We start from the raw sequence: 25,573 nt of genomic DNA on the forward strand, positions 1-25,573 counted from the left end.
CAAAATTGCATTTGGCCTGTCAGAGGATGTGTTACATTACCTGAAAGTACTTTCTTGTTTAAAATCTTTCCAGATGTGGAAGAGAAGCTGAGCCGCATGGGGGCTTTGGCTTAAGCTCATAATGTTCTCTCCCAAACCCTGAGTCTTTTTGTTTTTAAAATAGCTTCAACTTAGTGTCATTTCCCATGAGTCTCTCTGCCTGGAACGGCAAACACAGAGCAACAGTTACAAAACATAGCGTGGAGACTCTATGAATTATAATAACGATTTTAAATGGTTTGGGAAAGCGCAGTCTCAGCAGGCCTCACAGCCAAACAATCAATCACAGCACAGCGAGATGAAGAAGACGGCAGGAAAATGATGAGAATGATGATGATGAGGAGGAGGAGGTGAGTTGGAGAAAAATAAGCAAAGGGGGTTTTGTAATTCAGGGGTTGAGAAAGCAAAGGGCAAAACACATGAATGAAAGCTTCTACTCGTCTAATAAAGGTTCAACTTACCACAGCATCGTTTCCTTTTGGGGTGTACAAAGGATAGTTCTTCAAATCTTATCCAAATACGTCGGCTGGGTTCTGGCCACTGTCAGAAAAAGATACAATGGAGTAAAATACACAGTATTTAATATTCAACAGGCGAATCAAATAATGAATCAATACAGGGCGAGGGATAGACCTCTTGTTACCCCTGGAATTTAACTACTGTATTTTCCGCACTATAAGACGCGCCGGATTATAAGGCGCACCTTCAATAAATGGCCCATTTTAAAACTTTGTCCATTTATAAGGCGCACCAGATTATAAGGCGCACCTTCAATGAATGGCCCATTTTAAAACTTTGTCCATATACTATAAGATATATACATTTGGCCCGCGGGCCGGGCTTTGGACACGTCTGGTGTAGTGGCTCAATATTGGTCCATATATAAAGTGCACCTGATTATAAGGCGCACTGTCGGCTTTTTAGAAAATTTGAGGTTTTTAGGTGCGCCTTATAGTGCGGAAAATACGGTCTTTGTTTTATTGAAATATTTTAGGGAATTGTATGCTTCCAGGGAACAGGTATTGATTGATCAAGTTCTATGCCTCGGTGACATCTTGAGAGCTTTGCAGACATAGCCATTAAATTGTATTTTCTCAGGGTGGATTGATCAGGTACCCCAATAAATTTGAATTTAACAATTTGAAAACACATTGTGCATAGAAAGTAACTCACTGTAAACTCTCGGTAAACATCCTCATCCTTGACACCTGAACAACTTTTTGCTCTGATTGCTGCAGGCAAGAATAGTGTTTAGCTTCCTAGTGCAATGGAGCTGCAAATGTCACTCTATGCTCTTTCGGGCAGGCTCGACAGCAAACAGAGGAATGTTTATTTTATTTTCCATCCTGTTTCCATCTGAATATTAACATCAAAATGTATTAACATATAGTGTAGGGAGTATTACTGCATTTGTTATGGACCCGGTTTGCCTCCAAAGGGATGATTTAATACAGATTAGAGTTAATACAGTTATTTTGAGATGTGCCAAGTCAAGACATTGGAGAAACATCTCCAGGCTGTCTTTTTATATAGCATTTTATTATTGGTGACATATTGGATTATTTCAACATTTATCAAACTGAAACCATGGGGAGGTGAAAAAACACTTATGGGTGGAGTAGCTCATTGATCGGAAAAATGACTAAAACTGCACACTGACTTATTTGAAAAGCTTCTCCTGCATCAGTTTGCAGGAAAACCTTTGGTATTTGAGTGTCCAGTTATAAATCTGTATAGTATGTAAATTAATTCCTTCTGAAATTATCCAGAGAATGGTACTGTCGACGTATATAGATTAATGAAGTTCAGGTCACAGGTGAGTCACACATCTCAATCTCAAAACTCAATCTCAGAATCCTAAACAATTCTCATCATCCATTGGAATTTCAATCTGAATTTCTCGATCAAGCCATGAGTCCTGCAATGTATCAATCATCAAACTGACGAGGCAGTGCAGAGGCCAGCCAGGGTGCACAAAAGCTTCCCTGCTGCATTCTAGTGTGAACTCCTCACCCATAATGCACTTGGCCTTCATCCAGTCCTCCCACCGCCTCCCAACTTTATCTTTTTCTCTCATGGGTCACAACAGCAGCATTTATGGACTCTGATCCATCACTCAAAGCTCCTCAGCGCATCCCCCGCCCTTGTCTCATTTAGGCTCTCATCCAACAATTTCAGGTATTTATCCTGAGTGACAGGGTTTAATCTTGTGCCTCTGATGAAATTGACATTGGTGGGAATTTAAAAACAATCCATGAGCAAAGGGGCTAAAAAAGGACAGCAAAGTGAGCAAATGTGTTTTTCGACCTTTTAAGCGGACATGGAAGCGTGATAGCATCCACTTGCATACCCAATCAACAATTTTGCCATTGAAAGACTTGCATTCTTCTTACTTTGATGATTTCAGTACTGATAATGAATCAAATAACAGATGGATAGTAAGTTTGTGTGTAAGAGTGACACCAAGTGAACATCATAAAAGGCATTACTCCCCTGTCTAGGAATGTGTGCTCACAGTTGATGGTAGCCAATGATAAGGCACCATCTGTTACCCATGAGTGCAACTTGTGTGCCGTCCACGCACACAAATACACATAAAGGCCAGTCTTGTCACTTGTTCCAAAGCCTCCCTCCATGCCCGAGATTATGGAAGGGTTTTGGTGTATCAGGCTGCTTGGTTTCCATTCTGTTATTGTAACGTCTTTGGGCGTCACATGTTGCCTTTCTTCCTCTCTTCGGTTTCTTACTGGGATTACATGAAATAAAAAAAGGGGGTAAAGGGCTGGTGACAAGTGGAGCCACGTCTCTGGTGATCCTCTTCTATGAATCGAAGGCCGCAGTAGAGCAATTTGGCTCCGCTTTCCTCAGGTTTAATTTGATCGGATGTGCCAGCAGGGGTGAAAGACAGAAAGGGAGAATGACAATAAAAGTTTAAAAATAAAAGAGAGATATTATGAGTGTTTTCTTAACGCCGTGTACGGTGTCCTCTTGTTGTGTTTGGATGGCGTTCAGAATGTGAGATGGCTGCAATGGGGCACACAGTGAGGATAAGGTGACTCCAGTTTAGTAAAATGGCCATGGGATTGTATTTCTACAAAAAAGCTTTTACAAAATAACATGCCGATCTGTCTGACCTCACTGGAGTTTAATTAAAATGTAAGCGAAATGACTGTCAGTCCAACCAAATGGAAACGTTTTAAGAGAACCCGCACCCCCCTCCCCTCCGTGCCCACGCCTTGCCTTGTAGTCGTGCATGAAAGCCAACAGAGAACTTGTCTTTCATAAAATCAAAGTGCCTGATTTGCATTGTTCTCTTATCTGATGCTGTTTCACAATAAAAAGGCTGTTCTCAAAGAGCTAGAAAAGTCGAGTTGGAAATAACAGCACACTTAATAGCTGGACTGTATGCTGGCCTGGATGTATATGGAAATGTAATATGGAGACTAATTAGGTTACTCTTAGTCTGTTTCAATGATGCTATATCACTTGGTTGTTAGAACAAAATGTCAACACCTCATCATCTCGCAAGAATAATATGCGTATTGACAAGTAACCTACATATGTTTTAATACTTTTGTGTTAACCAATTCAAAACTTATTTTGGTTTGATGAGAAAACCTTTCAAGACCACATTTCAGTCAGGGTTTTTCTTGACCCACATACAGATTGGGATGGATTTTAAGACTTGATACATTTGGGGAGAGTGTCTTTTTCTTTTTTAAGACATTACACTTTCTTACAGTTGAACCTCTACAGTCAGACACATCATAAAAGGTAGCTACACTGGATTTTTTTCTATAAGAAATCATGAATATTGAAATGATCCGAACTAGAAGGCAAACCATGCTGAAAACCTTTATTTATTGCAAAGGCTGTATTGTATGTGACATTCTAAACCATTCATGCAGAGGGAAGATATTTCCTTTGAAGGAAAGTCATCTCATAAATGAATGACATTTGGAATAATCTACAAAAAAAGTGCAATCAATCCTTTACATGCCCACTGAAGTCAGGTCACTCAAGAGATGGGTGGTGGCTATTGCGGGATTTTTGTACAAGGAAGAAATTTACCAGCATTCAATACAGATGTTTTTTCCTATTATTTCAATTCTAAATCTATGAGTAATACTTTATTTTTGGACATCTTAAAATAGTATGAAATATAACATAATGGAAAAATAAATATAATGGTAATGCAAATATTAATTTTGTGGAAATAGCTGTTTTAACTTCCCCCTGAAACGTTTTTGCACAATCAAGCTTCGTTTCCCATCTCACATTTCACCTGGAAGATATTCAAGGTATTCTCAGTGGATCTCATTCCCAGTATCTTTCCCCAAAGTGCTGGCTGCCAAAACCTGCCAACAGGGGAAAAGAGTGCTTGGCAAAGGAACAACAAGGTCCTGACTCATGAAGGTTTCAGGTATTGGAAGAGAGGTTTGCGAGAGGTTTGGAAAAGAGCTGTTAAAAATTCTCCTGTGGTCAAAACTGAGAGGTTGTCACAACTAACTTTCAGCTATATATGGGAGAAGAAATCAAAAAGGAACTGAAGACTGTTCTGAATGAATACATCTGCATTACGTATAATGTTTGTTTTTCCAAACGAGACTGAGGTTACTAAAGCCACATTTCAATCAAGAAGTACAGTATACAATGTGGAGAACATTCATTGTGTTCTAATCGTTCTTCTGGCTGTTATTTCTAAGATCTATTTGAGAAGTTCATTTTCCTAGCGATTGGAAACGACAGTATGTGAGTTCTGTTCTTCCAGTAAATCATTCATTTTCTGGAAAATTTGTTGTACAAGTTCAAATAAATAGAAACATTACTGGAAAAAGAAAATGTGGGTGATAATTAGAAGTGTCAAGTTTTGGGGGTTTTCTTTTTGAGAATATTCCCTCACTATCTTTCATACACTCTAATTTCTAAAAAAAAAATATATATATATATATCCAATTTGTCACCCCACAGTACTAATTCAAATCCACAACCAATTTCAGGATTCAGCAAACACACAACAACAAAAAACCCACAAATCCCCCCCCCCTAAAAAAAAAAAAATTTGATAGGATGTTTTTGAAATTACAAGCACAAGTGCATATCAGCATTTCATGAGATTGTAGAAATGAGCTATCGGGTGCCATAAAAGCAGAAAATATGGGAAGCGGATCAACTCGCTCAGCCCATTCGGTTCATTCTCACCTCAAACCACAGACAACTCAGCTGTCCTGCTTCGTCTCTGCTAAGGTGCTAACCACCCGTGAGAGGAGATCCCCTGACCAGATTTTGGCGTTCACGTGAAACCTGTCATGCATGTGCACATTTTGGGGCCATCTGGGCTAGGAAGCAATGCGCGTGATTGCAGGCCCAGCGCTCTGTGAGGGGAACCTGATGGTGGGCCAAACAGTTTGAAACACTTGGATAGTCAGAATCTCACTCTCTGCAGATGTGTGCAGCACTTTGAGATACAAAATGGTGCCTATCCAAACCTGACAATCTGATAGCAATTAACAACAACCATTTACAATGAAACGGTGATTGAGAAAAGACAGAGACAAAAAAAGTTGAGGTGTAGGAAAAAGCATCAAGTGGAACAAGAAACAAATGGGCCAGGAGGTTCCCTTTTTTCACGGTCAAGACATTTTTATATGAACCGGACCGGCCACCTACTGCACGTAACTAAGCATAAAAATGTGTATAATAAATGCAAACACACCTTAAGGTAGAATTGTTTCAGTGTGTAAATCACCTGTTGGAATAGCCAACAATTGAAGTACTTTTGGAATTTTGGTATTTTCTTTTCTTTGTTCTTGGCAGTATATTAAAGTTGTTTGCTTTCTTTTAGTTTTCAACAAAAAACTGCCTCAAAAATCAAATGTCTCTAAGTTTTAGAATTTGACTGAACCACTGCTATGCCTCACTTTAGCTTTGTGAGTATTAATTTCAACAAGATCATTTTGCTTTTTTTTTACACTACCACAGAACATGTGCCAGTAAGAGTTTTTTAAAAATGTGAAAAACCAGAGCCAAAAATGGAACTTGGTGCAACATAATGAGTGAGCTGCATTATTTTTTTAGGATGTGACAGTGACAATACTATAATGTAGCCCCATTGATGATTGATATATATCAATCAATGTCTATACTATTTCTTATATTATATTTTACCTTTAAATGTTGTCAATTATTAGAATGTGAAAATAATGGTCTTTTTGGCGTTGAATAATATTGTATTATTCATGTCTGTTAAAAATGTATCGCAACAGAGAACAAGTGTATTTATGATGCATTATTTTTTGCTCCTCTTATTTATTTATTTATTTATTTATTTATTTATTTATTTATTTATTTATTTATTTATTTATTTATTGTGTTATTTATTCATTATTTATTCAGCACGCTGCTGTTATACTTATTTACTTGTTTGTCTGTTGTGGGCCATGTCTTGTCACCGTGGGATAGGGGGGAACGAAATTTCGGTTTCTTTGTGTGTCTTTGGCATGTGGAGAAATTGACAATAAAGCTGACTTTGACTATTGACTTATTTCCTCTACATTTAAACAAAAATTGCAACTTGAGTAATTTATTTGAACGTTTTAGTACCTTTCTGTTGTGAGTTTCCTGAATGAGACATCAAAATTAATTGCGATATTGAGATGAGGTTGTCAGTTTTGGAACCAAAAACCCAGCAGAGCTTGATTTTTCATGAAGTGGTAGGTTTTTGTTCGTTTGTTAGTTTACAATTTGCTGGTTTGTTTGGGCATTTTACCATTTAACAGTGGTTAACTTCTTTCCCACCACTCCTCTCTTTCTCAACATCATAAGCACCCAAAATCTACGGTGATATACTGCCTTCTTGTGGTCAGAATATGCAGAATACTATAGACATGAGTTTTTCCAGCTCTTTTAGCTAATTTCAACCAGTGACCTCGCTGTGAACCTTGAGTCATTCAGAGTTCATGGTGTCTGAGTTGTTGTGTAAGCTTCTTTTATAATAATAAAGCATCAAACACTTGTGACAGGCCTTGTTTGGTGGAATCATCATTTGGGTTTATGATCATGTCTGGCTTGGATACAGATGGAACAAAGAAAAATATGGTTTGCAAAAATGTAGGAAAGCTTGTTTTTATCTGGAGGGTTTTTTTTTTGCTGCATAAAGAAAAATGTATATGTATTTTTTTTCTGTTAAATTGTACTGGTTGACAATGAAATGTTCTAAAAACTGCAATATGGACTCGATGAACATACATTACCCGTTGTCTTTATTTGTGTTATTGTTATCACAAACTTAAATTACAAAGAAACTATGTCCTTCAGTTTTTTGTCTTTTTTTTTGTCTTACATGCACATTAGGTGTTTTGTTGTTGTTGTTTTTCGTTAACATGCAGTAAGTAAGGCATTGAAAGGGGCTATACAAAAAGAAAAAAAAAACCTAAATTAAAAAAATACAATAAATTATTTTTGCATCGATGAAACAAAAGGTTTAAAACCAAGAAAAGCAAGAAAAAGAGATTTTAGAATTAATTGCCCTCATTGAATATACTTGTTTTTATTAATTAAAATTTCATCAACTTAAAGTGAATTAAAATATGCATAATTTTTTTTTATGGAAATGAATAAATGCAGTCAAATTAAATGTTAAACGTGTGCACATAATGACAATTTTGAAAAGAACAAATTATATTTCATATTAAGCAGATTTATAAATACAATATAATACAATATAAATAGAACAGAATATGTTCACATCTTAACAAAATATATATAATAAATATAAATAAATATATAAAGAAGTAAAGAACTAAAATATCATCAAATATTTGATTTTAGACTAACAAACAGCTTCTAAAAGTTAAAGAATAATACGACATTTGTCTTTCATAAACAGGCAAGTGTGTGATAGTATTTAGGGCAGATTCAGCCAAGTAGCCAAAAGCCTGTCTTGTCCTGGGAACAATTCAAATTATTATCAGTGGGCCTATGTGTCACCTGACTGATTGAAGTTTAGAAAACTAAATCCTGCAATTAAGTCAAGCGTTCCCATCTTGGGGCCAGTAGCCCAGAACAGCTCTAACCTTATGTTGTGGCTCAAAATTGCTTTAGGAGGCTCTGCACAAATCTCTTTCTTTCTTTATGATCCCATTTGCCCCCTTTCCATTTATACAATAGATACATAAAATATTAGCTAGTGTATGAGGGTCTTATCTCTTCGAGTATCCTCCTTGGAGATTTAATGGAATGTGGCACAAATATTGCTTCATAAAATGTTTAACACGAGGAGTCATATGCAGAACCGATTACCTTACGTATTGATATCCTTTGGAAAGAACCACTAGCATTTCTAATGGGCACAAAGTGTGTTCTACAGTCCATGGATCTGAAATCAATGTGCTACTAGATGAAGATACAATCCAATAGACATTTTCTTCTGGATTTAATGTCTGACTGTTTATACCCTACTTCACGCTTCATCTTGGGGCCACTAATGAGGTAACTTCAGAGTCACAATAAGATCAACAGAGCCCCTCAGAACTTCTTCTTGCCCCCCCCCTGCCACGCCTGGATTTTGATCTTCAATCATGCTGCCTCTGGTATTTAATAGTGCTGCCTTAGCATGAGTGTGTATTGTTGTCAGAGAGGGGCATTTTAAAAAAAAAACGCTTTTATGCGTATACGCTTACAAATGCTGGGTTAAACAACCACCCAATTTTGTTTAGAAAATTAACCCAACTTCCTGGGTTGTTTTGGGAAACAAAAAAAACACATTGAACCTACAAATTGGGTTGTTTATTGAAAAACAACTCAAAGTTAGGTCAAATTTACCCAATTTCCTCATTCGGTCCAATTTTATATCCCAGCAGAATGTGGGTTGCAAGGAGTCTGGATTCACTTTGGACTAGACAAAGGATTGGGCCTCATTAAGATAAATCACACCCGTTGTAATAATTGCGGTCAAGGAGGCCCCCGAAAGGCAATGGCCCATTTTCTTCTTCCCCCTATTGGCTGTATACTCTTAACGCTTTGCCTGCAGTGGGCATGTTCAGGAGCGACTTGCGTCCCTTCGCCTCCATCACATCTATGTTGCTGTCGGTCTTATGATGATAAACTTTGACGTGCAGGGGGCAGATGTTTTCCGTGCTATGGAGCAGAAGTAAATGTGAAAAGCTCGGCACACAAACCAGCAGCGCATGACTTTATAGTTGAAGCATTTTCGTACTTCAGTTTTAAATTGAATATTTATGAATAGCGGGACCCTGAGAGTTTAAAGGAATTAACACGTCTCCTCTGGGAATAGGACATCATAATCACATGGATGATGGGATCCGTGTATCAAAATGCAAGCAATAGACTACGAGCAAGCTAAAAACGAAACATACATCTATATCCCTTGGTAATTATTATCAATGTTTCCATTTTGTGTTTAGGGAATTAGTTTTTATTGTATCTTTCTAACAGACTTTAGCAAAAATATCTCTTGATATTAAAAAAATGGGGGGCATACGCCAACAATTATGAATTACATTTTAAATAGAATATAAAACAAAATATATCATTTTGAAATAAGGTGGTCATGATCAAGGGTAAAACCTAGTAACACCAGTTTATTTGTATTTATTTTTTATACATATATAGTATATAATTATTTAAGTCTGGTCTATGTCCAGTGGTCTTATGTTAGAGGTTATTGAGAGGCCACAGAAGAGGGAAGTCATCCTTTCCAATTATCTGGCATTTGTCTTTGCACCGCATGGGTGTGACTCAAATGTCTGTTTGACAAGTGAGAGTAAAACTATTAATCTGAGCAGACATTAATTACTGTGATTATGGATCTGCGTGAACAACCGGTCGCACCAATTACACTTTTAGCATTTCACAAGCTGACCACCGGTCGTTTCCACTACACTGCTGAAGTCCAAAGATTCTCTACCGTCATGGCTGATCCTGCCACGTTTTCAGAACTTAATATATTTATATAAGAATATTAATATATTATAATACATTGATTTTCAAATGTATTATATGCGTATTGTACCAGGCTTTCAGACAATAATGTGCAATGACAACAGACGTCCACCCAGGCCAAACATCAGCTCAGGGTATGGCAGAGTCCCCCTATAGCTTAGCCATTCATGTAATACAAAGGAAATAGAGCATAAAATGGCTCATTAGATGATATTTTTAGATTTGCTCAGTTAACACGTGTTCGGCGACTATTTGCCAATCCTGTGATTGACTGTCGACAACTCAAGGGTGTACCATGCCTCTTGAAGTCTAACTATGGCCAAATATATATATATTTTTTTAAAGTGTTGAAAAAGGATATCTCCCAGGTAATTATTTTGATAAAAACTTCAGATTTGTATAGTATTTGTATAGTGAGTCACCTGCTCACTTGGGATCAGGGCATCATTCAACAGGAGAAGCCAAACTAAAGCTGCATCAGCCATATGCACTTTCCAAACAGTCTGCCTCAATCTACTGACCCCTAATTGGATTTAATGAGTGATTTAACAACATAGCACTGCCCCATCAAATCAAACTGCTACTGTCCTCTGCACTTACGTTTGGGTCAGCGCTCCAGACAACTACAGGTTCTAGTAGCCCCCTTTCTGCAGGACTCCCGCCTTCCTGGCTCATTCCTCTATCTTTCCTCTCACCCTCCATTGCTCCCACATAGTTGTCAACATTCTCACAACACGGGTGGCCCCTAAAGATGGCTGTTTTGGCTTGTATTGGTGTTGACCTCATGGTGCGATCACACCTGTAGGTTAAAGGAGATTAAAAAAAAAATTTAAAAGTTCGATAACTGCTAGATGGCTAATTTAATTGGTGTATATTATTTTGTTCACATCACAGCAGTGTAACACAAGTCAATTTTATTTATATAGCCCTTAATCACAGAAAGACATTTACTGTCGCGATTACTCGACTCCTCAAATGTGGCATCAGATCAGACTGTTGATTGCCAAAACCTTAGAATACCCTGTTCACTAAACATAATTTTCCTTTTTGGTATCCACTGACAAGTGCATCTTAATTTACCAGATGAGTTATGCATGGATTTTCATTGACATATCAGTCCATACAGCTTTCATTTTCTAGTAGCTCCATTTCCACAGAAGTACCAACATTACTTTTCTTATGCCACGTATTTTATTTTTATTTTGTTTCCTTGTGACATTCACATAGTAGTTTAAGGGCCAGTTTAGAAAATATGCTCATCAGTGGATATTCTGGATGCTCACGAGCATGCATGAATTGAGGACGGAGTAGCTCTCGGCTACATTCCTAATGCTTACAAGTTACAACATTTGCTTTTTAGGCCAAAGGAGAAAGGCTCCTCAGCTGAGGGAGGGCCGGTGCCCTGCTGGGTTCATTACGAAGTTCAACATGTTATTTTCTCACCATTTGTTGGGGGATGTTATTGCAAAGTATTCTCTACATCCATCCCAACATACCCAATCTGTTAAGCAGAGAGTGAGACACACTGGATATTAACACATGTAGTAATGTAATATTTATAATATATTTACATATAATAGTATTTATAATAAATATTTAATAATACAATAATAGTCACATAATAAATCTGAACCATTCCTATTTAAAAATCCCTACTGAACTTGTTTTGTAATTGATATGTTTGTATAATTAATTATATAGTTGTTCTAATGGAGGCAAAACCATCCCACAGAGACCTCAAACAACAATTCAATTAAATCAGACTTAATTTTTTTATAACTAATGTGATTTATTCTGATAGAGCTTCAAATCGAACTCTGCTCTATAAAACTGGACATCAACCAAATAAATTATAACTGAACGAATGAAGTTAAGTAAAAAAAAAAAGCTTTAAAAGAAAAAAAGCTTTGTTTTTTTGGGGGGAGGCTTCACAGAAATGACTTGCAGATTTCCTTGAATATTCACACAGAAGTTACAACATAGTATTTAATGGAAAATCAGTAAACATGTTTCATGTTATACCAGAAATAATTAGTAAATGCTTTTATATACACAATGAGTTAAAATTAAAATAGATGTTTTAATAAATTATTAAAAAGCCTGAAGGCATAGTAATGTACAAAATTGTTTCCTGTTGGTCACAGAGGTACTGTAATATGAAACCCTACAAAATGGCTACTCCCCAAGTGAAGGCACAGTATGTATCAATTGTTTATTAAGACAAATCCGATGTGCAGATTCAGCCGAACTACAGAACAAGTAGCACCAGCATGGAAGAGACACACCATCCTGTTTTTCAGTTTGTGCACTATGCACATCATTTAGGTGACTATGAGTGAATTATTAAATGAATCATGTTAATTAAAGTTTAACCTGATAACTAGTTAAAACCGTAGAATAATGAAGTTTCATTGTTACTACTGTTTTACATTATTACTCTTTCATACAAAGCAATGAATGCAATATCCTTTAACGGGTAGAGACTGTGAATGATAAATTAAATTCTATTGTGCCTCGTGGCCAAGGTTTGATTGAAATCTAAATTCTCAAGCTCGTCTAATGAACACAATACAGGAAAGGGCTCCAAGTCTTCACTGTTCACTGTGTGATAATAACCTCGCTATAATAGTAACGGACTGTTTAATAGCCTTGGCTGGACCCGGCGGCCATGCAGGGCTACCATCATCACAGCCCTGAAAGTCACACAAATTTATGCTTTACTGCTGGAATCTATATTGCTCCTGACACTTTGTTTTTATAGCTCTACCACCAGATTCATGTATCTTTTTTTCTCATCCATTTAGTGGTGGGGGGGACGACTAAGGCGTCTTCTATTCTCACTGCTATTTGCCTCTTCTTTTTTTTCCACGCTTCTGCTCTCATCATCCCTCCCTAAGTTCGCCCAATTTCTGTATGGTTCAGTGGCAGGGCAGTGGGTCACGACACTAGCTTGATTTTCACACTGTTCCCTCTATTGAACGACACATCACATTAATCGGGGTTAACAACTGCGCCGGTGCCTTGCTGAGCAGGGCTCCCATCGGCTTAACGCGGCCTGGCTCTGGTGATCCAGATGGGCAAGTAATCGCTGCTCTGGTTGAGAGTGGAAGCACATCTTGGCAGGCTGATTGCCTAGCTTTGGCTGAGGGTGATATGGTCAGTTGAAAATTAAAATGGTGTCACAGGGGCTCAGACATGCAGTTAGAAATACGGTGACGAGACAAAATAAGACGAACTTGAGATTTTTTTTCTATTTGTAAAGCTGCCGTGCTGTAGTATTTACAAATGCAACATTCAACCCAGTTAAACAGTTTCCAAATTCATGAGGTGACAATAATGTGGATATCAAATAATCATTCTATTTTTAATTGGAAATTAAAATTTGAAATCACAAGAAATAATAAAATGAAAAAGTGGCAAATTTTGTACTTCCTTTTCATTATAACATAAAAAATTCAACAAAGAAGCTTGACTGACTTCTTGAATGTGAATGGTTGCCTCACACACTATCTGGCATGGATATTTTCATCACCACTGTTCGTTTGTCTGATCGCATTATTTCAACTTCATGTGCACGCAGAACACTATACGTGGATTTCTACACATGTGGCATACCACTGAAACAACATCTTTGTTTTCATTCTTTTTTTTTCAACCATTTCACTTCGCTGGTTTCGGTTTCTAAAAAGCTAATGTACGTGCTTTTACCAATGCTCGTAAGATAACATCCAGATCACATAACCACAACCAATTAAATATTAAAATATAAAAAAATTCATATTGTATTTTTTTTTTATTTCAGCCAAAATTAGAATTACAAAAACATTTATCAGTCAATGATATACAGATTCATTAGCACTTTCAAAATAATAAATTAAGATAAATGATAATTGTTATTTGTAATCCAAAATAACACCACCAAAATATGCCTTATATCACATCTTCGAAGGGACCAAAAGACACGGATTACGAGTGGGATAGTCAAAATAGTCTATCCTTAAATGTGCTTAAACAAATTAATTATTATTATTTTCAAAATATAGTTTAATTATCACAACCTTTGCAGGCCCTGTAAAATAATGTGGCAAATCTGTGTTTCTAAAGAGCTAAGTGCATAACTAATAAAATAAGGCACTAACAAATTACAATGAAAGTCACATCTACCCTAAACAAAATGACAAAGCTCACATGGGTCAAACTCAGGTTAGAAAGTGTATTCTAACGCCTTCCTCCTAAAATTAAAACAAAGTGCTCTTCAACAACTGAAACTGAAAAGAGCCAGCACATAGATGCCCACACAATGATTTAAAAAGCATTAGAAATCATACAAGGAAGAGGTTTTGAATACAAATCCCATTTAAGTATAAGAAAACACAGTCTGTTCTCTGGTGTATACTTTGAGCAAAGAGAGGGGTAAAGGGAAGACCGACTTAGAATTCACATCTAAAGTGGAATTTCTTTTTAAAAACACTGAAGACGGGGATTATTAGAAGGAAGAAAGGATGACTGAAGCATGACCTGTTCGGCAAAAATATTCTGTAACTCTCAATGCAAGAGAAGCTGAGAGTTGGCCAGTTTGCATTTGATTCAATAGCTGTAGGCTGAACATATTTCATTATTCATTTATTCATTTATTCTGAAAAATATATACACATACTATATATATATATATATATTATTATTATTATATATATGTTATATATAATATTATATTATATTATATATATATACATACATACATATACACACACATACATACATAAATATAAACATCAAATAGCTTTATGTAGCAAAACTAAATAGAGTTCAAGTTTAGCCAACATTTTAAATTAAAACTGAAGTCCTCCACACATCTCTAACTTTTATCACTGTGCACTCTTAATTTTGCTGCTATTCTGATCCACTCTTAAGAGCTATAAACGTCTTGTTTTTGAGACATTGCTCCTCTTCAGAATGACACGTTTTATTAATTCAAAAGGATTCGAGTGCGGCCCATCGTGAGGACACTCACATCCTTTCACAGGTTTCCGTTGGTGCCACCATTTTGATTTGACTGTGTGGTGGAACACCTTGACGAAAAAAGAAAGTGTGACAAGTGCGCAGCTAAATATTTTACAAGCCTGACATTACTTGCTCAAGCTTTTAAGTACACCTTTATTTATTTCCCCTTTTGGTTAGTGTCATAAAAGTCTAATACAGTGTATCCTTTTTGAACTATGAACTTCTTGCCCATCACATTTATCAGTGCGGAGGGGGGTAAAAAAAGGTGGAAATGGAGGGAAATTATTTTTGCAGTGCGGTTTTACTCGTAGGATCGGAGGTTAACCCACATTCAGTGTAAGGCACAGCACGTCATCTAAATGTATCCCAGCCGAATCATTAATGAAGCATAGAAGATACACACACACACACACACACACACACAAACAATAAAATACTTAAGCTCTACATGCCCTCGTTGCCCTTTCGAGAGAAAAAACACAGTTCACCAAAAGTTCACGTCTGTTACCATTGGCAATCCTGCCCTTATACGCCTCAAACTATTCCTGTGACTGGCTGGAAACAAGGAACCAAACATACCCTGACTACTGTTGATATGACACTTGACGTGTTCTACACCTCTGACCCTGATATGCAGGGTCACTGTTCGGTCAGAATGCCGCTGCAGGCCAAGCGTGATTGGGGTTTGTTTATGTGTGTGCGGTTATAGATGGGGGTGACACTTTCAGGAGGGGAGCGGGGTAACAAGAGGTAAAAGCTCAAAATATCACTGTATCTTGCTGTGTGACATTTTAGAGTCCATATCGCCCTAAATAACGCAAGTTCAGCGAGAGTTCACGGTTGAAACCACACCCCCTCGCCACTATGTCGTCAGGCGAGCGCAGTGACGTCACGAGCAAGAAACGCCTCCACTTGTCGCCTGTTTCCAGTTCTGACACGATGATGACACCCAGTGGACCTGAACCTTCAGCAACTGTAACGCTCTTGAACTGTTAGGAAAGCCGCAGATTTTATGTACGCAGCAATGACAATGTCTTTTTTTCTCATTCTATTTTATTTAAACGAATATACATTTATCAATTTGTTTCTGTACATAAATTAGTGCATTTATTTAAACGAATAAACATTTATCAATTTGTTTCTGTACATAAATTAGTGCAGTTTTTTTTTTTTTAAAACAACAAATATCAATATTTGCATAATATATGAATATAATGTGTCCTAAGTTAATAAGAGTGATAATTATTAATAATGTTATGAATATTTAATGGCTGTGTGCGTGTGTGCGTGCGTGCGTACGTGCGTAAATTACATTTTGGGCGTAATCAGGAAATGTATTCATTTCATACAGTATAAATGATAGAAATGTAAATAGCATTTTAAAATTATGTTTGTATATGAATGCTAATTGGGAGAGTTTCCCCATGAGATTTTTTCAGTAATATAGATCCCACAATTTTTTTGCTCATGAATAATATATGAAAGTAAATATAAAATGGATATAAAAGTATGCACTAAAATTTGTGGCAGTTAACTCACTTCTGACTACACAATTAGTTTCAGTTATTTGCCTGTGGTTATAGCAATAGCAACTTCCCCGTTACATATGAATAATCAAATTATTCAATTTAAATAATAAACGATATCAAAATAAGGACACAATGTGCAGGTAAATCATTTATAACTTCTTGGATTAAAAAAAATCATAGCAACAGTTAATTCAGAGATGCACAAAGCAAAAGCAATAAATAGTTTCGCCGATATTCATAATTACTATTATTCAGAAAAATATATTTGGCATAAAAACAATTGCATTAGCAAAAACAATTGCTGGAGATTTTTAGTTTGGTTGAGCTTACTTAAATTATTCAATATTAAAATGCTTGCTTTGGCTTTTAACTGAATGTACAAGTTTTTGCTTCAAAAAGTCACTGGAGCGTTTGACATTTCATGACAGACTTTCTTGGAAGCCTTGTCATCCACTTTAGAAGTCCAAGTGCGCTCTCTAGTGTTAAGTATAAGTTCTACACCACCACCAGAAATCTTTTTTTTTGTTAGGATGCCTTGAAAGTAGCTAATGCATAGAATGAGCATTAATTGCAATAACAGTTTATATGGCAGGCATATATAACTCACACTTGTTAATAAATACAGAACAATTCAACAACATGGCATTTTCTAAACCAATAACTTAAATCAGGAAATATTGCAGTGCTGGAGCACATATAAGATGACAATTAGACATATATGTCACTTGGATTCCATATTTCCATGGGAAATGTACATATTCAACAAAGCGGTTCTTGAATGTGTGTGCAAACATGCCCTATGGTGGGAGCCAGGTAGAAGTGGACCTGCCCAAGGAACTTAGTTCAACATCCCACTCTTCTCTGGTAGGGTTGTTAGAGCAAATTGATTCAAGAAATCCAAGCCATCTCCACACTCAAACTAGTATATAAATAAAATTTGGGGTAACCTTTTGTTTAAAAAAAAAAAGAAAAACAGTCACTGCAGTTACTTTGGAATTGAAAAGGCAGAATAATAATACATTTTAAGAATACAAATTTAAATTAAATGCTTCAACAATATTTCAAAAACAAGCTGATGAAACTGGCACCGTTCCAGCTGTCTCGGTTTCATATTACACAAATGTTATTTTTTGTTCTTATTTTCCTAAACAGTTATTGCACTGAATAAATAAATTGACTGCTATGGACATAAAAAAGGAGAAAGCCATGCGAGACCATCCTCCCCTGACCTCAACCTGTAGAGAACGTTTGAAGAATCTTCAGGCAAAAGAATGTGAGGTAGTTAAGATGCAAACATTCTGCAATAAACTCCTGATAATTCAGTGACCATTTGGGGATTTTCTTTTAAAGGTCTTTTAAATTTTGTCCCATTTTGATAGCATTAAATTCAATAGTTGTCTCAAGTTTTAGATTCACCCCAAACAAGAGTAAAACAAAAATATAGTATATGAACTTGCAACTGATTTCTATCAAGCTCACCAAATAAATTATCAGACATCTCTGCTCTCCGCTTCTTCCTCTCGAGAAGGTTCAATGAGCCGCTTGTAAGAGAAGGCCAGCATCATCTGCAGAGAAATAATACGTCACGTCCAAGTTTCACAGTGTAATAAACTCTAGTTCTCATTCAAATTTCATTAAATAGTATGACAACAATTTCCCCATCTTCAGGGTGACTCCACAATTATTATTTTTTTGTGAACATAGCAAGATTCTATAATGTGTCGTTCAAAGGCTTCCTTTATTTTCCTTTGATATCGCTTACCGTTAGGAGTGACAGCAGCACCATCATCACACCCATCATGATATACATGTTGTCAGTGAGGCCACCGGCCCACAGCGGGCCCAAAATGGTTGCCAGACCTCCGACTGAGCGACGAACACCCTGACTGAAACCTGCAAGGCCAGCAACACATTATAAATACTAATTAGCGCAAACAATTAGAATTCATGGTGTCATCCTTACCTTGCGTTTTTTCAGATGTAACTTTGGAGAAGAGGGAAACCTGGGCAACAGCTACAAATGGCAAACCCAGAACTTGCAGAAACACGCCTATGACAAACTCTGCCAACTGCCATGGGAAACCACCTACACAAAGGCACAAACCAGAACAGGTTCATGAAAGGCTCATTTTTAGAAGGGGCACTATTATTGCAGCTTTTCTTTAGGCTTCTGACACTTTGGAAGAAAATTAAGCATATGATGCAGCGGTCATAATGTGGACTGACCTATTGGGTTAGCCAAGAAGATGAGGCACCAGACGCAGGAAATGTTGCAAATGCTGAGTCCAACAGCCAGAATCGCTCGCTCAGCAACACGCCGACTCAGCCAGCGCACAAACAGGAAGCCAGCAATCACTTCAACGCCACAGAGACAGTACATAATGCTGTTCTCCAACTCTCCATAGTTGAAGTACTTTTGGGTCAGTGGTGTCACCATGGTCTGGGGGAAAAAAAATGGAGCATTACCAATTCCCATGTGTCATTTTAGGATGTAGGATCAAGACAGCAGAGGAAAAAAATGTTACGTATTATACCTCCAATGCCGTTTGATTAAAGAGTGTGATGAATTGAGCCGCTAGCAGCACGACCACCTCTTCTCTTAGGAACTCTGCAGAGTTACAGTTGAGAAAGATCACAGTCAAAGACTCCATGGAAGTGCATGTCGGAATGTGTGAAGTTAATTACAAACCTACCTCGTGAGAGACTGAAATTCTTAAAGGGACTGGAGGACTCATGGGACACTGACGGCTCAGGAGATGATGAAATTTGATTGAAGGTTGCATCAGAAGTTTCAGTAGTGTGATTCCTGTGCGAGTCAGTGGCGGGCACAGAGCCGTAAGAGCCCACCAGCTCCTGTGATTGCATTAGTGGCTGGACCTCCTCATCCCTCTCCTCCTCACCCTCGGCTTCCTCTCTCTCTTCCTCAGTCCTTTGTTTATTTACTGTGTCACTACACTTGGTTTTAATAGTCTCTTTCCCACTCTGCAGAGGTGGGACATCCCAGTACATAAAGATCACAGCCAATTGAAGAAGAATCCACAAGAAACACATGAATAACTAGAGGGAACAAACAAAGAGGTTCCACAAAATTAGTGTTAAGCATTTGGGATATGTTCTCATTGTGTTTATTGTAAAAACTTGATTTTGCTTTTCAAACTTGTTTTCATCAATGATGACTAACTAGCACATATAAAAATGACAAAAATGTAAACCTACAATGTATGATTGAGCTGGTTAAAGCTACTGTACAACAGACAAGAGAAACATTGTGTAATTAAAAATCCATTTAGACAAATTTATAACTTTATTCTATTTTGAGAAACTCGTAATTTAATTCAATTTAGACAGACTTACTGACTACTTACCCCTGGTGCAGTGAATGTATTGACCACGAAAGGACCCAAATGGAAATCACAGAGTCTCAGAAAGATGTTAAATGCTGGACCTATGTCGAAGGTACATGTAAAATGTGGTCAACGGCGGAAAAGTCACCATAATACAATTACTGGCGTTTCTACCTAAACAGGGAAATTTACAAATTGAAAAATAACCAACTGATGATTATCAGCATTATAAGAGAGACATCCATCCACTAATGCTTATCTTGTTCATGGTCACGGGTGAGCTACTATCCCAGCTGACTTAAATTACAGAGCAACAGACACATTTACTTAAAATTGTAATCATTGCACTATATACTCCATGGTGAGCTACAATTTAAAAAAAAAAAAGAAACAATTCATTTTATACAGTAGCCTCGTAGCACTCACCAATCAGAAGGCCCACTTGTCGACAGATCATGACAGCAGCAAACACAGTGGAGCGATCTTCTGAAGCTGTGCTTCTGGTGAGGAAACCAAAGATGGACGAGCCAGCGCCTGTGCCAATGCCTGAAGAAAGCATGCCCAGCATAAACACATTACAGTTCTGGAAATTGGAACTCCAGAGAAAAAATTAGATCGATGAAGTAATCAGGATTGGCAATCATAGTATGAATAATCTGCAACTCGCATGCACTTCAGTTAAACCTGCAGGAGTCTCAAAAGTTATATCTTGCATAAATCAGTAGTCAATAAGTAGCTTGGGTTAAAAAACGGTATTTACACAACTCAAAGTAAAGCAAACCCTTCAAATAGACCAGAAACAATGACAAACGTATTGTGAGGCCTTACCTGCCACGAGTCTGCTTGACAGTAGGAGCCACTTGGAAAAGCCCATAAAGTACATGAAGTTACCTGAACGGTCAAAAGAAGGGAACAATTAAATATAAAACAGAAGAAAAAACATTTGCTTTTACAAATATGAGCTAGTCAATGATTGCGTCCAAAAGAAATGCGAACTCACCCACAATCTCAAAAAGGTTGGCAAATAAGATTATCTTCTTGGTGGTTCGCGTTCTATCAGACCAGTGACCAAACAGTGGCCCCGACAGCAGGCCAGTCAGGCTGAATGCTGATAGGGTCAAACCCAGGAAGTATGATGGTGCCTCTAATGTTTGCAAATACCTCCATATTGTGGGCAGTATCACAGCTGAGGACAAAGAGAAGGATTTGCATGAAACAAGATATACAAGAATGGTGTCAAAGAGATATGTAGAGAGGCCTGCGAGAATACAAGAGCTGTAACAGCTTTTAGACAACTATAAAATTATTGTGTGACTTTTGGACAACATGATGATTTGAAAAGATATTTTATAAATTAAGATTTACTGCGCTGTACAAACAAATACCAAATCTCCCCATACTACAAATGATTCAAGGCCTATCAGCGCACTTCTACACTAACTTACTTCCATTCAAATCTTGTCATAAATGGACAAAAGCAATTTTGTGACTCATTGATTCACATTACTTAAATGGGTGTGCACAGGAAAAAGAAATTTGTAGACACGTCACATGGTGAATGTCATTGTCACAGATCACTGAGAAAATTTTATTTAAAACCATAAAACTGGACCTGCCCAGGAAGTTGGGTCGATGCGACCAAACTTTGGGCAAAATAACCCAGGAAGTGGGTCAAATTGGCACAACGTTGAAGTTGGGTCAAATAGACACTTGCTGGGTCATATTGACCCTACTTTTAAGTAGGATCAAATTGACACAACTTCCTGGGTCATAAAGCAGCATTTTTAAGCGTGTATGTGAGACTAATAAGAGGATGGGTTCCAATGTGTGCGAGCCTGTTTCAGTGGGACTTCTTCAGATTGGGAATGGGAATTTCTGCAAAGATAGAAATTTGGGAATGCTTGTATAGCGACGGTGCTACAGCCCAATCAGATATCTGTAGAACCAGTTTAGCCCTTCAAGCTTTTATTCTAACCATGTATACACACAACATGTAGTTAAAGTATAATGTGATTAACTTCGAGTCAAGATTATGGTCAGTATTTATTTAAAAGGATAAAAGACTAAACATACAAGACTTAACGCCACATAGCATTTTCAAAGCAGTATTTACCATATTCAACGCCGCTCAGCAAAAAGATGAGTCCAATGGTGAAAAATGTGAGTTTCCTTTTCCGTCCATGATCCATAGTGATGGGCTGCTATACACTTTTAACGTTCATCCTCATTATTCCGCAGCTATAAATTTTAGCGTCACCAATAAAACACCGCAGTGAACAAAATCGTATCGAAACTGCTTCCAATTACAGCCAGTGAGTAACTGCGTCTTTGTAGGACACAAATAAAAATGTCGGATGGATTTACTTCTCCTATGAGTAGCTAAAAGTATGCCTAGTTAAATTCAAAAGTCCTACGAGTAGAACTGCCAGTGCATACGTGAAAAAGGGCAACCGGCCCATTCCTGCGCATTTTAATCCCGCAAACATCACTTCCGGGTATCCTGTTATACCTCGACCAATAACAAACCCGGATTCACTTCAGAGCCGTAATAAAAGGTTTTCAACGAAACATTCAAATATGTATTTTCGTAACACGAAAATATCGCCATGCCAACTGTTTTTTTTTTATCCGACTTTAAAAGGTGCACGTCATCTCTATCGTCTTTGTGGAATTCCATGCATCTTCCATGCATCTCCAGCAACTCATTTTTGTTGCCAGCATTTTACATATTCATTGTTGTTTTGAGTTACTTTGAAGTAACAATACATTTACTTTGCTATCCAAGCTCGACAGTAACTACTTAACATTGGATCAAAGTGTCATTTCTTCAGTGTTGTCCCATGACAAGATATAATTTAAACATTGCAGAAATGAGAGGGGTGTACTCACTTTTGTGAGATACTGTACATACTGGAAATAATGTCATGTGCAAGAATATCTGAACACTTTTATATTGATACTACTAGAACAGAGGAATAAGTCCATGTTCATTCACATTTAAATGTGCAAGCTTCTTCAGTGTTCTCATGGTGTCACCATCCTGTGACATCCATTACCAACGTGACATTGTGCTGAAATTCCACATAACACTCTGCCCCTTTCAGTTCTACTCTAAATTAAATTTTGACTCTTGAGTGTCCACTGTTATCAGTGTAACAGGCTCCAGCATGCCAGGGACTAAGTAGTTCTCTGCCAGTTAGGGAACAAAACTTTGATTTTACAGTAGAATCTGCAATTTCAGTATCCATTGTGCAAGGACAGAAGAGGTGTTTCTATTATGTCATGGGTAAAGCGGTGTATGGATTTTTTCTGCATTGTGTGTGTTAAAAATGTGATGAGGAACTATAATGTTTTGGCAGTAAAACTATAATTTGGTTTAATAAAAATACTTCAACATTTTGGTGTATTAACCATAGGCCTAAGGAATCAAATTATCTTATTTGGGTGGTGGTCAAATAAATTCAGGGGTTCACATACTATACTTACTTAATACTTAAATGATTGTCCAAAGAAAAACATGAAAACATAATGGTCAGTGTGGTATTACTTAAAGTAGACTGTTTTGTCTATTGTCATGTAGATGAAGATCATATCACATTATATAATAAATTTATGCAGAAATCAAGGTAATTTTAAAAACTTCACTACACTGAACATGAAGATAATGTGCGTTTGTTCGATTATCAAGGTTTCACCTTGTTTAAAATAAAGAAAATCCATCAAAAACTGCAGTTTTATAAACCTAAATCCACAACAGTTTTTGCAAACATCACTATTCCATAATCCTGGGACCACAAAATTGATTCAAATGTACATTATTCAAAAAATAAAGAGCCCTTTTGTGAGAACATATGTATAAAAAAATCTATTTACAGATTTTGAGGAGATGAGGGGTGAAACAGTTTTTAAATTTTACAATCTTTTCACAATCCAACTTTTTTCCAATCTATGAATGCAAAATAGAAACACTACTTATATATAGCCTCAGTTTGTTATTTACCACTGCACTTGGTTCAGTATGGTTTTGATGCAGACTGTGATACAGGCAACAATGAAAAGAGGGGAGTGGTTTAAAAGGCCAGTTTCTTCATGAGAAGGTACACCCTGGAGTCCACCTCGAAACCATGAAGATTGTTGGCGTCTCCCTGCAGCCTCATGAGGAGGCCACCGTAAGAGACATATGCAGACCTGAAAGGAGAGAGAGGATATTCAAGAAAGTTCATAAACCTTTAGCATTACGCAACAGGAAAAGAAAATAACAAAATAACTCACAGGCGTGTTGCAGCTTCTGTTGACGTCTCATCACCCTCAATTTTATAAACCTTCCCATACATCACATAATCAAATTGGTCTGATCTGAAAAAATTACAAAAATTAAATTCAAACTGAATTCTGTGTCCATAGAACACGCAATCTCTCATAACTAGACAAATAAAAATGAATAAAACAAATGTCTCATTGAGAATTTGTGGAAACATACCGAGATGGTCTGTCATCCTGAGGATTGTACTCCCCATCATCTGGCGTTCCGTCTTCATATAACGTGCTGGCGATTACTAATCTGAACTTGTCACCTTGATAAGAAAAAAAAAAAAAATGTTTTTTTACTGTGCACTATCATGTGTTTTTGTATCACTGACTGACCATACATATGTTTTTAATGTCCTTACTCCATGATAAAAACAACCAATTAAATGATTTATGCACTTTTAGTATGAAGATGTAAGATCTCACCAAGATCTACTGGATAGATTTGAATATTCACATCCAAGATGAGGTCCATCTTAAAAGACTCACTTTCACAATGCAGACGAGATACTGTGGAAAATAAGCAATAAAATGTAAAAACATATTTAGATTCCCTAGTAAATATCAGCAGGTATAATGTTTACAATCAGTTTGGATTCATGATCAAACATCCATGTAGTCTTAAAGGGAGCAAATAAAATACAAAAATATTCTGTTACAGTGTGTGTGATTTAAGGAGCTTTTCAACAAAAGACATAACACACCTCTGTCAAACTTCTTGCCATCTGGATCAATGTCCTTTACGTCGAATATATCCTCAAACAAGATTCCTGCCATTTGGTTCCCTGTTTCTGCACACAAATGTACAAGAATAACAAAAACATGCAGTTTAAAATTATGCTGGAAAATTGTGTGGGGCAACAGTGCACAACAGCGTTCATGTTGACATGAGCAGAAAAGGTGTCGTAGTTATGAAATTATCGTGGTTAGTCGAAAATTATTAAAAATATGTCACTACAAAAGATCCCGTGAGGGCTAGTCGTTGATTTTAAACTTCGATTGTCCATAATGTTATATGGTATATGCTAACTGGTAGCTTTAGCGTGTTGTGCGCCTATTTCCCGAAGCTTACCTCTTGGACGTTAGTGTACGACCTTCTTCTATATTGTACACAGTAAGGCTTTTACGGTGCTCGGCTGCAGGTTGTAGTGAAAAGTGAAAATATGGTGTGCACTAAATTTCTTGCTTGGTTACCTCGTCATTCATTCAAAACAACATGCGGCGGCTAACCCAAACAACGTGCTCAACCTTTGACACATAATCTACTTCCGGCGAGTTACATTTGCTTTTATTATGTTAAAATGAATATTGCAACATATTCAATCTATTTAAACCACCACATACATCTATTTTTTGGGGGTTAAACTATACACACATACATAGGCCATT

General features: G+C 37.1%; 2 protein-coding genes across 5 annotated transcripts; both read right to left on the reverse strand.

Moving 5' to 3' along the window:
• Positions 1-560: 560 nt before the first annotated feature.
• mfsd8l1 (major facilitator superfamily domain containing 8-like 1) lies at positions 561-23,435 on the reverse strand. Of its 4 annotated transcripts, none has more exons than XM_049731986.2 (12): positions 21,990-23,435; positions 20,877-21,062; positions 20,705-20,767; positions 20,303-20,422; positions 19,898-19,977; positions 19,226-19,589; positions 19,067-19,140; positions 18,759-18,972; positions 18,496-18,618; positions 18,295-18,425; positions 18,012-18,097; positions 561-579 (listed from the first exon to the last, which is right to left on the reverse strand). In XM_049731986.2, the coding sequence occupies exons 1-11, from the start codon at positions 22,063-22,065 to the stop codon at positions 18,023-18,025; spliced, it is 1,506 nt and encodes a 501-aa protein (XP_049587943.1). In that variant the 5' UTR covers positions 22,066-23,435; the 3' UTR covers positions 561-579; positions 18,012-18,022. The 4 variants fall into 4 exon arrangements, with proteins under 4 accessions (XP_049587943.1, XP_049587942.1, XP_049587941.1 ...); XM_049731985.2 differs by lacking the exon at positions 561-579 and adding an exon at positions 9,665-10,801; XM_049731984.2 differs by lacking the exon at positions 561-579 and adding an exon at positions 16,668-17,767.
• Positions 23,436-23,713: 278 nt separating this feature from the next.
• Positions 23,714-25,458, reverse strand: polr2h (RNA polymerase II, I and III subunit H). The gene is made up of 6 exons (XM_049731987.1): positions 25,257-25,458; positions 24,889-24,975; positions 24,611-24,694; positions 24,357-24,450; positions 24,149-24,232; positions 23,714-24,064 (listed from the first exon to the last, which is right to left on the reverse strand). Exons 2-6 carry the CDS (start codon positions 24,959-24,961, stop codon positions 23,947-23,949), a joined length of 453 nt encoding a protein of 150 aa, XP_049587944.1. The 5' UTR covers positions 24,962-24,975; positions 25,257-25,458; the 3' UTR covers positions 23,714-23,946.
• Positions 25,459-25,573: the final 115 nt, after the last annotated feature.

This window comes from Syngnathus scovelli, chromosome 10 (assembly GCF_024217435.2).
Source record: "Syngnathus scovelli strain Florida chromosome 10, RoL_Ssco_1.2, whole genome shotgun sequence".
Classification (NCBI taxonomy): Eukaryota; Metazoa; Chordata; class Actinopteri; order Syngnathiformes; family Syngnathidae; genus Syngnathus; species Syngnathus scovelli.

What these genes read in the sequence shown, in the direction of transcription:
- polr2h (XM_049731987.1), bottom strand. Translation starts at nt 24,961, where the DNA reads ATGGCAGGAATCTTGTTTGAGGATATATTCGACGTAAAGGACATTGAT. An exon ending in AATCTATCCAGTAGATCTTG is followed by an intron (nt 24,451 to 24,610) that starts GTGAGATCTTAC and finishes TTTCTTATCAAG; the next exon opens with GTGACAAGTTCAGATTAGTA. An exon ending in CAGGATGACAGACCATCTCG is followed by an intron (nt 24,233 to 24,356) that starts GTATGTTTCCAC and finishes TAATTTTTTCAG; the next exon opens with ATCAGACCAATTTGATTATG.
- mfsd8l1 (XM_049731986.2), bottom strand. Translation starts at nt 22,065, where the DNA reads ATGGATCATGGACGGAAAAGGAAACTCACATTTTTCACCATTGGACTC. An exon ending in TTAATCAAACGGCATTGGAG is followed by an intron (nt 18,973 to 19,066) that starts GTATAATACGTA and finishes TTTTTCCCCCAG; the next exon opens with ACCATGGTGACACCACTGAC. An exon ending in TACATCTGAAAAAACGCAAG is followed by an intron (nt 18,426 to 18,495) that starts GTAAGGATGACA and finishes CTGGCCTTGCAG; the next exon opens with GTTTCAGTCAGGGTGTTCGT.